Below are 16,843 nucleotides of genomic sequence, written 5' to 3'. Positions count from 1 at the left end.
AATTTGTGGCTACCCCATCCCTTGAAGTGTTCAAGGCCAGGTTGGATGGGGCTTGGAGCAACCTGGTCTAGTGGGAAGTGTCCCGAACCACTCTGGGGTATTCTGTGAGCTCTCTCCCTGCCCTTTTTTTTTCTACCCTGACCTTTTTGACTTGTCCTTTCCCCATGTCCTTTTCTTTTAGAGAGCTTCACCCTGCATTGATCGTGTGTTCTACCAGAGTTCTTGGAGTCATACTAACTTTTTAAATCTTATTTTTACTATTTTTTTTTCCTGTTTTCAGAAATATGATAGAATACAGGTATCATTTGATGTGATTTTAATTTAATGTGCTGAATAAAACTGAGGTTAAAATCAGTTTCACAGTAAATTTTCAAGAAATTACTAAGAGACAGTGCTAGAGAACTTTTTTACAATTCTGATATACAGTTAAACTTTAATTAATAGTAATTCCTGAATTTTTGTACCCTAAATGTTCTGCTTCTTTAAAAGTATTTCATGCCTTTTACTTTTTCTTTTTTTAGTGGGGTCTTTTTCATCATGTTTGTATATTCTAGACAAGCTCTTAGAGGAAACATAGAGTAGGAGCAAAGTGTTCCAGAGAAGTAAAACCAATTACTTAATTTATTTGGCTGAGAGAGGATGGTTCTACTGAGTTACTATTCAAGGACAAGATACTAGAAGAAATATTTCAAGATGGAAATAGATCTTAATGAATACAGAAGGAACTGATAAGTTAAATCAACACGGTAAAAATGAAACAGAATAAAAATTCATACACACTGCCTTCTGGTTTAATTTTTATTATTTAATCTAGTATTTTCCAGGCTGTGGGGTGAGAGTTAGAAGGGCTGGAGGAGGAGGTTGTGCTGATTTTGCCCTCTGGAAATTGAATAACAAGTAGTTCCCATGCTTGCTACCACAAATTTGTATGATGGTGTGACCTTTCCCACTCTACTTTGTTAAAATGCCTCAACACACCCTTGCCTCCAGCTAGTCCTTTCCATTCCCTAAACACACAACTAGCTAAGAATGCTTTCATTTTTTAGACTGTACTATTACTTAATGACTAAATTAATTTAGATACAGACTATAAACATTGTGACTTATTTTGCTCTTTTGAAAAACCTTTTCTGTACAAAAAAGTTATATTCCCCTTCTTCCTACCAGATGCTGTAACAAAAAATGTCTTCTAAATTACATATAGGTAATCTGAATGGCCCAAGTGAATGCATCTAATAGTTACCATATTTTTAAAAAGCATATGGCTTGGGTTTGATTCCACGTTCTGATACAGAAAGTGTCCTGCAGAATTAACATTTTGCCCCTCACTTCCACGACTGCAAAAGTAACGTTTAAGTAATATTCTCAAGTCTATGGAAGGCAGTAATGTCTGCATATAGGAAACACAGTTACACAAGAATTGTGTTTTGAGTTTTAAGAAGTTTTCTTTTGGGTATCCATGAGAATAAACTTCAATGTTGGACATTTGGAGGGGGGGGAGGTGGGGCAAAGTCTAAAGATAAGGAGAAACCAAGGCTTGATAAAAAGCAGTAGCTCAGATGTGGAGAAGGGAAGCAGGGATATAAGGAGAGGGTAGTGAGGTTTTAATTAATAAAACACCTGTGAACAACCCCTAGTGTAAAAGATAGCAGCAAAAGTCTTACATGGTGCCCAATATAAGAAAACCCTCTTGTCTCAACAGACAGAGGTTTAAGAAGTTTTGAGTTTTCACACATTTTTTTTTTCTCATAGCAATATCATGCTTGAACCTTACAGGTTAGTTGCTCAAAAAGTTCTTCTTTGAGACAAGCATCTACTTAGTAAATTCCTAAGTCCTGTAAGAACTCATGGATACTACAGTATATTTGCATGTTTATATTTTAAATACAGCACTGTACAGATTATCTGGGAGGAACAGCAGTCTTGAAAAGTGACATTGTTACTTCAAAGAGTCAAGTAGGTGTCTGAGACCATATGCACAGGGCTTATTTTGATTCTTCTGATCCGTTTGTCCAGGCTGAAGGAAGTAGTTTGTTTCTCATTTGGATCTGTGATGAAGACAAGCAGCTTCCTGAATTTTGGTTAAAAATTAATTACTGCCTGAAGTGTGTGAGGCAGGGGGAATTTTTACAGTTTTTATCTAACCTAGGAAAAGCTATGGAGATTTTTTAATGGTTGACTTCAATCATTATTGAACTTGAAGTTTTGAAAGAAAATCATGGACCAGTATCTTGTCAGTAGAGTTAGTTAGCATGTGGAAGGCACAAAGCCTTCTCTGGTGAGGTTGTGCTTCTGAGTTTGCAGTATTTGTAGTCTGTTTTTGAAAGGTAAAATTGAATGCTTTTCCCCCAAGTGTCAAGTGTTTATCTGGTGAGTTGGGACACAGCTGCCTTTGGAAAGTGTTACATGCCAAGACTTCCAATGGTTCACACCGACATGCTGTGCTTTGCTGTTTCATAGCCTTTTATTCTCTGGGATGCTCAAAAAGCTCTTCCAGTTTTCTGTAAAATATATACTGATTAACTTTCCCCAGAGCTCTCTCTCACTTTGTCAAACTGGAATTAATCAGCGTATTTAAAATAAAGTAGTACCGTATGCTGAGCATCACCAAAGCAGGTACAGGACTAGTACCAGAAATGCTGCATTTTAGATTTTGTTTTAAGAAAGGTACTGCAAAATACGGAGCTTTACTTACAGTTGTCATCAAAGTTAATCCCTGCAAAATAGGCCAGATGAATTACTTATTTTGAAAAAAACAGAAGTTGCGTAAGTGAACATTTGTCACGTGTTCACATAGGGAAAGGGACCTGGGGGTGCTGGTGGTTGGAAGGATGACCATGAGCCAGCAATGTTATTTGCAGTAATCAGCAATGCCACTGTGGCCAAGAGGGCCAATGGCATCCTGGCGTGCATTAGGAAGGGGGTGGCCAGTAGGTTGAGAGAGGTTCTCCTCCTCCTCTGCTCTGCCCTGGTGAGGCCACATCTGGAATATTGTGTCCAGTTGTGGGCCCCTCAGTTCAGGAAGGACAGGGAACTGCTTGAAAGAGTCCAGTGCAGAGCCACAAAGATGATGAAGGGAGTGGAACATCTCCCTTCTGAGAAAAGGCTGAGGGAGCTGGGGCTCTTCAGCTTGGAGGAGAATGAGGGGTGACCTCATTTGTGTTTGTGAATACATAAAGGGAGAGAGCCAGGAGGATGGTGCCAGGCTCTTCTCAGCTGTGCCCAATGATAGGACAAGAGGCAACAGATACCAGCTTGAGCATAGAAGGTTCCATATAAACATGAGTCAAAATTTGTTTACTGTGAAGGTGATAGAGCCTGACACAGGCTGCCCAAGGAGGTTCTGGAGTCTCCTTCCCTGGTGACATCCAAACCCACCTGGATGTGTTCCTGTGTGACCTCCTGTGGGTGACCCTGCTCTGGCAGGGGGTTTGGACTCAATGATCTTTCAACATCCCTTCCAACCCCAAACTTTCTGTGATTCTGTCACAAGTCTGAGTTTCATGCCTAAAAGTCTGCCAACCTGTTTTGTATTTGCAGCCTTAACTGGACAGTTAATGAAAGAATATCTCTGTTTGTCAAATTGAACTGTTTAGTTCTGTAATTCTTGCATAACAGCTTTTGGGCCCTTTGCAGCTCTTTGTAAATGGATATACATGTACTTGTTTTTCATGAGTTTGAATCTTGGATCATAAGTTAAAGTATATTTTTGGTGTGCCTCATTCCTTCTTGACATCTGTTCACTTCTCTTAAATTTTCTTTCTACATAAGTTTTAGCTTTTGACACCATTGAAATCTGTATGTCAAAGAGAAAAATCTGTTGAAGGCAGTGCAGAGTTACTGGAATACTAAATTTTATCTGCAGTGTGGTCTTTAGTGAACAATAAATTCCTCTTTAATCTCACTTTTGGCTAAAAAATAAGAAAAGCTAAAATATAGCCAGTGAGCTCATTAGTGTAATTTTTGCTTTTGGAAAAGTGAAAACAGTTTGTGTCTCTTCCCTAATTCTTCATATACATTTGGCCTCTTTCTTTGTTTTTCTTTTTTTTTTTTCCCCCCTTGCTTGCATTATTCTTGAGAGCTTCAAGTATACATTTTTCACTTCTTTTCCATTGAGGATTTTGATGGCTGAGATGTCCAATGCCATTACCATTTTACAGTATCTGCACTGAAATTCCTCCCCCACAAACAAATAAAAAGTAGCTTAGCACTAATGTACTAGATATTCTATAATTTTAGTATTGATTTTCAGGGTGTTCTTCCTAAATGATACTTGTAAAGCCTTTTCAAGCTGATTTCATGAGGAAAATATGTCAACTTGACCCTGCTTATATCCTCCCTTAACTTTTGAAACCATTGTTTCTGAGCTGACTTTGAGTGGGAGGCAGGCATATTTATTCAGTCCTACTAAACACTGCTTAAGGAGAAACAATTGATAGCATTGTCAAAGCTTCAGAATGGAAAACCATGTTAATGTCATTTAGGTTTGGATCCTTATGCTCTTGGATAAGTTCTCTCTCTGAAGCTGAAAACTTGCTCCTTTCTGCAAGACAATTTTTGGACTAAAGCCATCACGTGCAATTCAGCTGTTGAATTAGAGCTCTGAAAAATGGTGTTAAGGCTTTCTATGTTTTCAGAAGGAAATGATGATTAAACTTAATCTATTTATGGTTTTTTTTCTGTATAGATGTCCACACTGAAGCAGTACAAGCAGCACTTGCAAAATACAAAGAGAGAAAAATGCCCATGCCTTCAAAAAGACGTTCTGTTCTTGTGCACTCTTCAGTAGAAACCTACACACCTCCAGGTATCTATTGAGTTACCATATGGAAATCTTGCCAGGTGAATGTGATAGCAAAATATAAATTGCAAATGCTTTGTAAGTATGTTGCAATAAACTTCTGTATTCACTGTGGTATATCCTGATAATCAGGTGTTGGTTAGATTTGTTCTTGGATGTCTTTCCTAAAGATTTTTAGTGTCTCAGCTAGAGATACTGTAGCTGTTAAAGGTACTCTTGAAAGCAGTAACAGTGAGCAGTTGCCCTTTATACATTAAGTATGTTCTCTTATTTAACGTTATGCTTCTAAGGAGATAATCTTGGCAAGTATGTCAGAGCTGTAAATACCTTATTTTGCATTGCATAAGATTATTTTTTTGAGAGTTGAAGAAATGCCAGAGCATTAAATTGCTGTATTAGCTTGCAGAACATTCAGCTGTGGGGAAATTGAAGCATTCAGAAAATCATATGCTAGAATTGTTCAGATTGTCTAGGTCAGAATATTTTCCTTAATTATTTCTTTTTTGGGGGGAAAGTAATCTTCCTGTTGTCTCACAGTAAATTCTCTAGCTGTTCATAAGAACTTTCTACAGAAAGCATGGTGTGCTACCAAGCCAAGTGTTTTGGGGCCAGAGTCTTGTATACAAAGAAAAGGAATTTCCTTAAGCTCTTAAATGTTGAATGGTGAGCCCTTGTCTTATGTGAGTCAGGAGTAGAAGCAGTGACCTCTAGTGCTCTTCTCCATTAATTCTGTTTCTTACTCCCCTTCTGTAAAAAAGCAGGTCTGTAGTGGTGCTCCTGGGTTATATTTCTTCTCTTTGCCTCCCATGTTAAGGAAGTTCCACTTTAGTTTGCTAGTCACACAATTTTGTATATTGTTTTTGTGGATTCTCTGGTTCTTTCACTAGTTAATAAATCATAAGCTTCTTTTGTAGTTTTATATATGGTTTTCCTTTACTCTTATTTTTTTGCTTGTAAGATATGTTACAGTATCATGTGTTTTGATTAGCTTATTTTTTCAGAAGTCCAGGAGGGCAGCTGTTGCAGAAGGGTGGTTATCATGCACTTGAGTTTTCTTGCATATCTGTAGTTACTGAGAATTGCATAAAATGAAATCTTGGAGAAAGTTAATGTATAGTGACCATCTAAACTTTGGGAGAGAGTTGGGCTTTTCTGACTCCCTTAGCATTTAAAACTAGAAGGAATATTCTTGCAAGTTGGGGTTGGTTTTTTTTTTGGTTTTTGTTTGTTTGTTTTAATCCTGAGAGAATCAAAATGCCATTCCCTTCTGAATACCTTGGGCACAGATTTGAAGCAGCATCCCTGAGGTTACTGCTGTGCCCACTCTGCCTGAGAGCAGGGCTCTGCATGCTGCTCTGGAAGGCAGAGTCTTGGGGACATCAAGATTTTCTTTTCTTTTTGTTTTTTTAAATGAGGTGCTGTGGCTAAACTGGTACATTACCTGGCTGCACACTTTCACAGGAGCACAGAGAGTGGCAGGTGGGGGACCCCAAATAATATCCTGCCCCAGCTACTCCCAGGCATGTCCCTGGAGCCATCAGCCTGTCCTGGACCCATATCAAGCCCAGAAGAGTATGGGGAGGAACTGCAGCTGGGATCCACAAATTAAGGACTCAGAAGAAGGGACACCCTGTCCAGGCACCACCTAGGGCTGTCCCTGGAGACCCTCAGCCCTCCTGTTCAGGCATGAAACTCCTCAAGTCCAGAGCACCCTCTGGACTGAAAGTGGATGCTACAGAGGGGTAGGGGTCATGTTACAGGATGCAGGGCAAAAATATTTGGGGCCTGCATGAGATGTGTTATGGGACGTCCAGGTGAAGAACCATAGACTGGGAAAGGGGTAGATTTAGGTGATTTAACAAGTGTTATAATGCACAAATGGTACACGTTAATACAATTAAACCAGACTTTCTTAATTAACAAAAATTTTGTTACAAACAATCACCATCAGTCACCAGGAAGGAAGCATCGGATTCTGATCACAATGTTAAATACAAAACCATCTCCTGGCCAGCAGTAATGGAACTGCTTTCATCAGTCATCTTTCCAAAATTTGAATGTACTTTTGTTTTCATCCCATCGTGTATCTCATCCTTCCCATACGGATTTCACATGATCAGAACTTGAACTGTAAGCTTTATGGGAGTTAGGTCCAAAGGGTTTCTATGGCTGTCTTGGGTGAGTTCCCAGCCAGGAAGAGCTGTAGGCCAAGTACGTGGAATTCTGCTCACAACACACCAACAACCATTAATTAACTATCAAGACTGCCACAGAGCTATATACTGATGGTACCTTCCTACTCTTCTGTTGTAATTATTTTGATGTTAGAATATTTTACTACAGATTCTTCATTTTTGCATACAATATGTTACTTCTAAAGTGTTTGGTTCCCTCTCCCCCCCCCTGCTTACATTAGATATCCAAAAGCTTAGACATTTGAGAGAGACTTCATTAAACTTGTACCTGGTTAAGGAGATACTGTCAGAGTATGTATCCAGTGAGAAAACTTTTTTTTTTCCTGTACTTTTATTTTTTGCTCTGAAGTGATAATAGATTGCAAATGTTTATGGGTTTTTTATTTTTTGAAACCTTGACTGCTTGTAGTCCTATCTTGTTCTATATTCCTGGAACTGTTTATTTTTGCTTTCTTGCCTAAAAGAAAGGGAAGGTTGCAAGCGGAGTCAGGTTTGGCCCCTCCCCAGAAGCAGATGGAGTCAGCAGCCAAAAACTACAACTGAGGCAATATATCAGAAATATCATACAAGGCATGGACCCAGGAATGGTGATCTACCACAGCTGTATCTTCTCAAAGATCAGTTCTTTGTATATTTTAATTAAAAATTGTCATGTTTCACTAGGGATGGCCAGATAGTGGGAAGGGTTTGGGTTTTAACCTTGGACATGCCATTAAGCTAAGCAGGGTTCTTATGAAATTATTTTTTATTTTTGTGATTTTGGATTGTTGGAAAGCAGTTATTCTGAAGCTGTTGGAAATGCACGTGTTCTTGAAAGACAGAAAGTTAAACATCTCTTAACAAAAATTTCTTGCCAAAGATCAGGAAGAAAACCTGGTGTGGCTTCAACAAAATTTACATGGAATTGTATATAGTTTAACAGGTGTTTGAAGGATATTTTAAAAAAAAAAGACAAAGTAAAGGTTGAAGATTTTCTGATATAGTCTACCCCACTCTCATCCAGGATTTCCATGTCTGGTAGGATATAGTAATGGACAGGATCTAGTAATGGACACCCTGTCTTTTTCAGAAGGTGTTTCTCAGTTCCTGCTGACTTCTCAAATGCTCTGGCCGTTAGGTCTTAAAACTGCTCTTCACAAAATGGCAAATACACATCTAGAATGAAAAGCAGTTTTACTAAGTATTTCTATGTAGTGTTCATTAGTATCATCTTAAATGGTTAAAATACACACTTTAAAATCCCTTTTAATTTTTCTTACATGAATGAAATTACTCTTTCAGTGAAAAAGAAAAAAAGAGAATATACCAAAAAGGCATTTGTTCAGGTGGAATGAGATCCAATTTACCTACAGAGAACAGAAATATTCTTCCAGGGGTATAGGTATGGTGTGCTCATTGGGAAAGTCAGTGAATGTATTGAGTGCCTTAGGTAAAAGCCTTTCTCAGATTTTTTGTCATCCCAAGCCCAGGAGGTAACCGAAGCTTTGCTGTAAGGCGTAGAAGCCCTTGCATTAGCCTGACGAGTGGCAATGAGCAGAATTTGTGCACCTGAATGTACCATTTGCTTAATACGTGCATCTTGTGTGTAGCACGTGGGAACTCAGCGTGAAGAGCACAGAAGAGCTTCACGTTCCCTCCTTTGGGTCACCCCAGGTCAATGCCTGTCACGGTTATTTCCATCACAGACACATCGTCAGCTTCAGAAGATGAGGGCTCCTTACGTCGGCACGGCCGGATCACCTCCACTCCCTTCCAGAGCCATTCCAACGTAGAGCCCTGGCTTAACCGGGTCATTCAGGGCTCCTCCACCTCATCCTCTGCATCCTCCACCTCATCCCATCCAGGAGGGAAACCTGCTGCTGCTTCCAACACTGCTACCGCCACTGCTGCTGCCACTGTGCTTGCAGATCTCATGGCACACACCCAGCTAGGTCAGTAAAGAACTGCCTGTGTGGTTGGAATAAAATAAAATATCAAAAGTCCCTAAGCAGGGCTAAAAATAAAAGTCTTCTCCAGAAGATACCCATAAATAGCAGTCAAATGTATAATCCACAGACCCAGGTATGTATGATATATGTGTTTTTAACTTAAAACAAACCAGTTGTTCATGAGATCTGAGCATGCATTCTTCTTGGTAAAATGCTCGGCTTACCAAGAAACTAAGGTTCAGTATTACAAAAGCAGAAATTGTAAAAGGATCATATTTTTGCTGCATGCTTTGTTACCTGCATGTATTTGCCCCCATCATTATCAGGTTATGGATTTCAAAGGTGACTTAATTGGTAAATATCCAATTGACTAGGAAAACATCCAGACTCTCTTGCAAAGCTACTAAGTCAGAGGTGCTAACAAAACTAGATTTCAAGCTCAAGTGTGATTTATTTCCCCTCCCTTGAATTAAAATAATGAATAATCATTTATTGTGAAACTAGATAAAAAATTCAGATGCCAAAATGAAAAGGTGAGGTTTTGTCTTGATCTCTGTACTGGAGATTCAGAACTTCATGTTACTTTTTCTGTCCTGAAATGCAGAACACTTATCTTGTGCTTTTGGAAGCTTTGGAAGGGAGGGAGAAAGGCAGTCTCTTCCACCAAAGAAATCATTTTTGCAATGTTTTTGTACACTGAGGTAGAGATTGAGAGTGGATTTATGTGGGTGCAACAGGTCTGCATTAATGTTAAATGTTGCAAGAAGTCAGCAAGAGAAACAGTAACTTTGTATTTCAAATAACTTTTTTTTCCCCAAAGTAATTTAGAAAAATTAAATGAAGAATGATATTTGTATTTCACCTATGGGCTACAGCATGAAGTTTTTGTGCTTCTAGTAATATTCAGTAGGCACCATCTGTATTATTCCTGGATGTTTCAGGTTTTGGCAGTCTACTTACCTGAGTTTTTGTTACTCTGTGGCAGTATTCCTACATACACTATACAGACAGGTTTTTTTCTCTTCCATTACAGAGAACAGGTTAGGTCAGATGAGGGAAACCCATTGGAATGCTTTAGATTTCAACAGTGTGCAGTCTTCTGTAGACTTAGGGATGTAAAATAATATAATTTAAGTCACAAATATCTCTTGTAAATACCCATTCATTTAGCTGTTACCTTTAAATTTTGTTGAAAGCCCAATCAGGTACCCTTTAGACTGTTTTGTTTGGATGATACCAACAGTTCACAGCTCTCTGAGGCAGCTCTTCATGAGGGGGTTGAGTTCCTCTTGAGTTCCTGCTGCCTTATACTGAATTTGGGGCATCAGCCTTATAGTAGCTGTGGGCTTCAAAACCCAACCCATGCTTATTGTTTCTGACAAGGAGTTTTACTTCTTTAGATTCCTAAAGAACTTTATGAAATGGGTTAAGAAGCACTAACCAACTAGAGGCTTTTGGTAAGGCTCCTCTGATCTGTCTGGCTCAGGTGCTGACAGAAACAGGGATTGACTCAGTTTTACCATAATTGACATCCCATTTTTTTGCAAATGGAGCTGAGATGGAAAGAGATAGTAGCTTGCTTTGTGTTTGGAAAACTTTTCAGATGTAAGTCTGGGAAAAGTTATCTGTGTCTTTCCTACTCATTTTTGCTCCCTCCTTTGTTTTTTATGGAAACCTCTTCATTGTGGAAGCAAATGCTTGCCTCTTCAATTAACTTTGTGGCTTTACTACTGTTGAATTTTTCCCTGTCTGTATGGAAAAACCTATCTTACCATTTTTAAAGAAATCTAAATTTTATGTACCCAGTTTCTGGCTTATTTATAGTAAGAAATTTGTTTGGGGTTTGGTTTTGGGTTTGCTTTTTTTTTACTTAGCAGATATAAGTAAAATATGTCTACACCTAGAATATGTCTACACCTTTCTTTGAGGACATTTTGGATTTCACATTACTATATACAAGATTGATAGGAATCATATTTAACTGCTTTAAATGAACCACTAAACTTAGAAGATTAGACATAATCGTGGTTGATAAAATTCTAAATATATCAGTAAAAACTTATAAGATATGCAAAATGTGACATAGCATCTTGTTACATCCACTACATCAGGCCATATAAATATATATTGAATTTTGCAAATACCTTCTAAAGACCCATCCACCAGGAAAATTGTATGCAAAATCAAAGCCTTATGAACAGGTCAAAGTCTAGTATTTAAGGGGCTAAATATCAGCATGTAGTGGAGTAGTTTGAAGTGTCATTAATGGGAAATAAATATGAAGTTACAGTATCTATCAGGAAGGAAGCTTAGGGATCAAGAGCTGATCTACTAAAGATGTTTAGAAAGGTAAAATTTTCAGTGCCTTTGATGAAAAGACCTTCTTCATTTCTAAGATGCTTATCATATTCCATCCATTCTCAGTTCTGGCTTGGTAACATTAATGCATAATGCATTAATAGCAATTAATTTGTGACATTTCTCATGTTAAAATACTTCATTACCATGTTTGTCTGCAGTGTTCCTGCTCACAGGAACCTGAAAACTTAGTTCTTACATTTCAAACTTTTTGTTATCAGTAAATGCTGATATACTTTCACAGAAGACCCCTTTGATTTGTCCTGGAGCACAGAATAAGAGTTTGTTTATTTTCTCAGTTAGTGTCACGACATCAACAATATAAAACTTATCCTATGAATTTTAAACACCATGCCTGATTACAATATTCTGTATTTTGAATACGTACTGAATAACTATTCACAATTTTGCTGTGTTGGAGAATTTAAATGTAGCGAATTGCTCCCTTGCAGCTTCCCCAGCTTGCATTTTTAATGATGAAATGATACTGAATTCCCAAGCAATAGACTGCAGTGTTGGAAGTGCAAGGTTAGAGTATTTAAACCAAAGTCACATAGGTGGATGCATTATTTTTAAGCTGTTTCTTTCACCTGCAGGAACAATGGCTACATATTGTTTTGGGGGCATTTTGTCTTTTAGTGTAATATTTTCTTTAAAATTAATAAAACTAGCAGTATGTTTAAGATTTTTTTCAAGGTCACCATTGCAGCTGTAGAGCATTTCCCAACTTGGGCCTTGTGGAGTAACCAGGAAAATCTTGGTATTTGACCCACTATCAATTTATTGAAAGACTTAAAGGTTCAACTGCTTAAGTGGAAGTAGGGATTACAAAAGTTGTTGTTTTGAACTTCTGTGGCACTGTGAGCAGTTTTACAGGAGCTGGGAGTGTGAAGTGTGCTAGAACAGTATCAAAGGGTGAATTTGAAGAGGAAATGCAATAATGTAGTAGGGGCTTGTGGATCCTCTTTTGGGTTCTGACTGGGCTGAACCAGTCTATTGTTCCAATAAAATTTAATAAATTCTTTTAAATGTCCATTTTTGGTTGAGTGATTTCCCAGAAACAAGACAATTGTACTCAACCATCTCTAGATTTAACCCAACTTCCTGCTAAGTAGGGACTTCACCCTCACGTTCCTCCCTAGAGAATATTTCCTCTGCAGTGCCTAGCTTTTAACTTTCTGTGTTATATCCCATACTTGTCTTCCTTGCTCTCTTTTACATTTATCTCTGTCTTATCATCAATAATGCAGTAACAGAAAGGTAATTCTGCCTAAATGCAATTAACTTTATTCCTAAAGAAGCCACATCGATTCAGACTATATCATTTTTTTTTTTACTACTCACCACTTCTCTCTATCTGCTTTGCCACAGTATCTCTAGATGACACAGACTAATTTAATGGATTCTTATGGGCATATATTAGTAAAAGGCCTAAATAATTAATGAAGCTAATGTAATTTTTATCTAAGCAAAAATCCTGAGAACTGAACTTATTTCTTCTACATGCATAGGAAGAATTTTGCCTTCTGAAGTCAGAACTGTGAGAGAGAGTCAGTTCTCTGCTGTATGTAAGATGGAATAGCAGAGATGTTCATAAGGACTCCTGATCTTTCCCTCATATAAGAGAGACATTCATTTACATGCTCGTAAGATACACAAATGCTGTAGATTAGCACCTCTGTATATAGCTATTTTTTGTACCTATTTTCAGTTGGGAATGACTGTTAATGGGTGTTTTGTTTCTTTTCTGTGCTTTTCCATTTTCTGTGTGTTTTCTTTGAGTTGTTCCCCAGTACACAGCTCTTCTGTAAATGTTCCCAAATAGCTTCTTCCCTATGTTATCTTCTGAGCATCTAATTGCAGAGCTTTTGTATTTCAAGTATCTGCCTCATGCTTGTTGCCAGAAGATTGCTTTTCCCAACAGGAATATGCATGGTAAAACCTGCTTCCCTTCAGCATCTCAACTTCTGACCCATCTGTGTATTGAGTCTTGTAGCGTGTGACAGTCTCTCTCATGCTATTTCCTGATCATCACATTTGTACCTATGTGTACATCACTTCAGGTGTACATTTTGAGTCCCTTTAATGTTTAGTGGTGGAGATGTCTCTAGGCATGCCATTTGGGGACATTCTGCTGGGGAAGCCACACTGCAGATAATACCCCTAATTCTAGTTCTTGCTGAACTATTAAAGAAGTGGAAGTGTTAGACATTGATAATCACTGCAGGGTCTGTAAGTTGAGAAGTATAGAGTTGTGGACTAGTGCTGTGGTATGAAAACCAGGTGGCTGTTTCCTTTTCTATGATTAGTAAGCTGCATGAAGTCTGTGTTTTTGGACTTTGGGGAGGTTAAGAAAAATCCCAACCTAAAACCAATTCAAAGAGTATAGAACACAGAGAGTGTATGTCAATTTACTCCAAACACCTGGGCATTCTGTACTCCCTGTGAAGTGGTTATATGGACCTGTTTTGCACAGTTGTCACCTTTCCTTCTCCTGGTTCTAACTCAGGCATTTGCCAGAGACCTAAGTGATACTTTGTCCTTCTTGTACCTTACCTGCCTGAAAGGAACTTGGGGTTCTTGCTTACTACCCAGCAAGAGAGGTCTCTGCAGTACAGGAATTGGCATTGCAGTGACAACTGTTGGCAAGTATGGGAATGTATTTTATTTTTTCTTCTGATCCCTCTGAAGCTGCTTCGAACTCTCCTGGTAGCTTGTATCTCAGCTCTGGCAATCTAGGAACAGAGCTATCACCCTTGGTTGTTGATCACTACCTCCAAATGTCTGGGGTAATGTAAGTACATCACAGCAGGGCCTGCATTGGCTTTGAACTCTGTCTGCAGCATTTGTGTCCTGCTGAGGTCCTTCAAACCAGGATGCTGCAGAGCTGCCTGACCCCAAGCATTTCCTCCAGCCCCATGCAGCAGTGCATTTCTTAAGCTCTTTCCTGTTGTGCTCCTGTTAAGATTCTGAATATTTCAGGCCTCCACACTTGTCCTGTATACTGCCACATCCTAACCTTTGGTTCCATGCAAAACTGTTCCATAATATAGGTCCCAATTTCAGAATGGAAATATTCCCTTAGCATTGTTCTGCAGCACAGAAATGTGGTGCAGTTTCAAGCAAAGCAGACTTTTACTTCAAGGTTGCTACAAGGTGGTTCTTGAGCCCATGTGTGGATTTGAGAATTACTCTGAAGCATTTATTGCTTCTCTTGCACACCATTAAATATATTTTATATACATAATAATGTCACCATCTACACCACAGGGTTTTTTTGAGAGTTCCTGGCATTCCAGCTGTTCTCAGTGACAGATGTCCGAGTGAAGAGTTTATGAGGGAAAAGCAATTACCTACACTATTGTTGCCAGACTGTTAAAAACTGGTGGGGAAAAAAGCTGCTGAAGGAAAATGGTGACTGATCTTAAAAACTGTTTCTAAATCAGCAGTTCCTTTCCTCTGTGGAAATCTCTCATCTCTTCATGTCCATCTTCAAGATGTGTTCAGACCTAAGTGTGCTATCTTTGCCACTTTAAACCTTAGTCTGTTTTTCAGCAAAAGTCTTCCTCTTACAGCCTGCAGAATGTAGCTAAGTGCTTTGTGTTAAACTGGGGCAGAAGTTCCCTTCTTTTAAACCCTGTTACTGTTTTATTCCTTTATCTTCCTATGGGACTTGGACTAGTCATTCTAGCCTTGTGGTGGGGCTTAGGGTGCCTGTATTTCTTCCAAGAGATGCAAGACAGTCTTTGTAGATTTGTGCTGTTTACTCATACTGAATCTCCTTGTTTTCACCTTGAAGTGATGGAGTGTCCTACTACTCTTCATTTGTTTGGATCCCTTTGAAAGTTGAAATAGCTTCTCTCCATCCTGGAGAGAGAGAGAGTTGTTCCTTTCAGGATTCGTCCCATGTCTAAAAAATTTTGGTTCCAGTTTGATTAGAGATTTCACAGTTTTGTTAAAAATGCATGAGAAAACAGCAGGAATGCTGTAGGATATACTGATTCTTAGGAAGACTGATGAACTCCCATGTCTGTTTTCCATTTCTACAGATAACCACTCTGCACCTCCAGATGTAACCACTGGCCTGGTGGAACATTTACATCGTGAGTGTCCACAGGTAGTATCAGTACGAGGAGTTCCTAGAGGCTACAGCAGCAGCATTTTGGAAACTGCAGATGGTGATTATAAACTTCCTACCTTTCTATCAGTTTTCCTTTTTTGAATAAGCAAAATGCTTGGCACCCATCATGTGCTATGTGCCTGTTCCCTCCAAAGCTCTGCAGTAGTACCATGTGTCTACCAAAGGATAGGAAACTACTGCATTACCCATGTTCTGCTCCCCATTTCTGTACATTTCTATAGTAAAGTAAGCTCTTTAGTCATACATTTTGCTTTTAGATTGCTTCAGAGCTTTAAATTTCAAAAAATAAAATCATTTATATTTACTTTTTTAGAAATATATCACATGCATAAATGAATTCAGCGTTCAGGATGGGTTTGTGTGGCGATTATTTCTTGGTAGCCACTTTCAGAACTCTTCTAGGACTTCAAATTCACATCTTCAGAACTGAATGAATGTTAAGATGTAGTAAATACTTAGACTCTTGACAAAAAGAATGATCTTGGCATTGAAATGTCATGAAGGATTCAGCAGTCTGAAAAGCTAAATTAGAGTGTGAGAAGGTATATTCATCAGCCAGGTAGCTAGGGAACAGCATTGTTTTAAAACAAACCCATAGTTAGACTGTTACTGATTAAAGCTGTTTTTTTCTGAACAATCTGCTCATTTTTAATGACTCTTCACCTGAAAACTGTTCTGAGCTTAGTATCATGTCAGCAATGTGGATTTGTTTCAGTGTATGTTAGTTAACATATGGTAAGTAATAAATCTTTTCTGTTTGGCAGGTGTACCAGTGAATAGCAGAGTGTCCTCTAAAATCCAGCAGCTTCTAAATACCTTGAAAAGACCAAAGCGCCCACCTTTGAAAGAGTTTTTTGTTGATGATTTTGAAGAACTGCTTGAAGGTTATTTCTCTTTCAAATATATTTTTCCCTCTGTGTAAGTGGTTCATGAAAGAATTGACAAGCACCCCCACATCCTGCTCTGATAAGCTGCTTTGTAGCTACTCAGTGCCCAAATAGTGTTAAATGAAAAGAGTTACTTGCTGGTAACTGGCATTTATTATGATAATGGTTGCATGAACGTTAGTATCCTCATCTTGAAATCCAGAAACTGTCATTATTTTAGAGTTTCAAAGGAATTAAAGGCACTGAGTGGACTGTGCTGTATGTCTTGGCTGTACACTGTATGGAAGGATAGTGCTTGTATATGACCTGCAAATATTACTCAGCTAAGAACACTGTTTATGTATCTCTATGTGTGTGTCCAGTCAGATTTAGGAGTTTCTTAGCAATATTTAACTGCCTTTAAAACCAGCTGTATCAGCTGATTTTGGAGACTTCTTTTTGTTCTACACTACTAGTCTTAAAGATAAAGTGAGAATTTTGTTCTCAATATGACACTTTTGCACAGCTGCTACTAGATTCCCAGTGTTATTTGT

At 38.5% G+C, this 16,843-nt stretch overlaps 1 protein-coding gene across 5 annotated transcripts in view; it reads left to right on the top strand.

Moving 5' to 3' along the window:
- DIP2A (disco interacting protein 2 homolog A) overlaps window positions 1–16,843 on the top strand; it is a 109,426-nt gene that overhangs the window by 51,716 nt on the left and 40,867 nt on the right. For 4 of the 5 annotated variants that reach the window (XM_071746949.1, XM_071746948.1, XM_071746947.1 and 1 more), the window contains 4 exons: window positions 4,688–4,807; window positions 8,682–8,927; window positions 15,332–15,460; window positions 16,188–16,307. In XM_071746949.1, coding sequence (XP_071603050.1) covers window positions 4,688–4,807; window positions 8,682–8,927; window positions 15,332–15,460; window positions 16,188–16,307 — 615 coding nt within the window. Of the gene's footprint in view, window positions 1–4,687; window positions 4,808–8,681; window positions 8,928–15,331; window positions 15,461–16,187; window positions 16,342–16,843 lie in introns of those variants that run through there. The other variant, XM_071746951.1, reaches the window with a different exon arrangement.

The sequence above is a fragment of the Heliangelus exortis genome, chromosome 6, assembly GCF_036169615.1.
Source record: "Heliangelus exortis chromosome 6, bHelExo1.hap1, whole genome shotgun sequence".
NCBI lineage: Eukaryota > Metazoa > Chordata > Aves > Apodiformes > Trochilidae > Heliangelus > Heliangelus exortis.
Note: the sequence above shows the minus strand (reverse complement) of the source record. Positions and strands in the feature narration are given on the sequence as shown.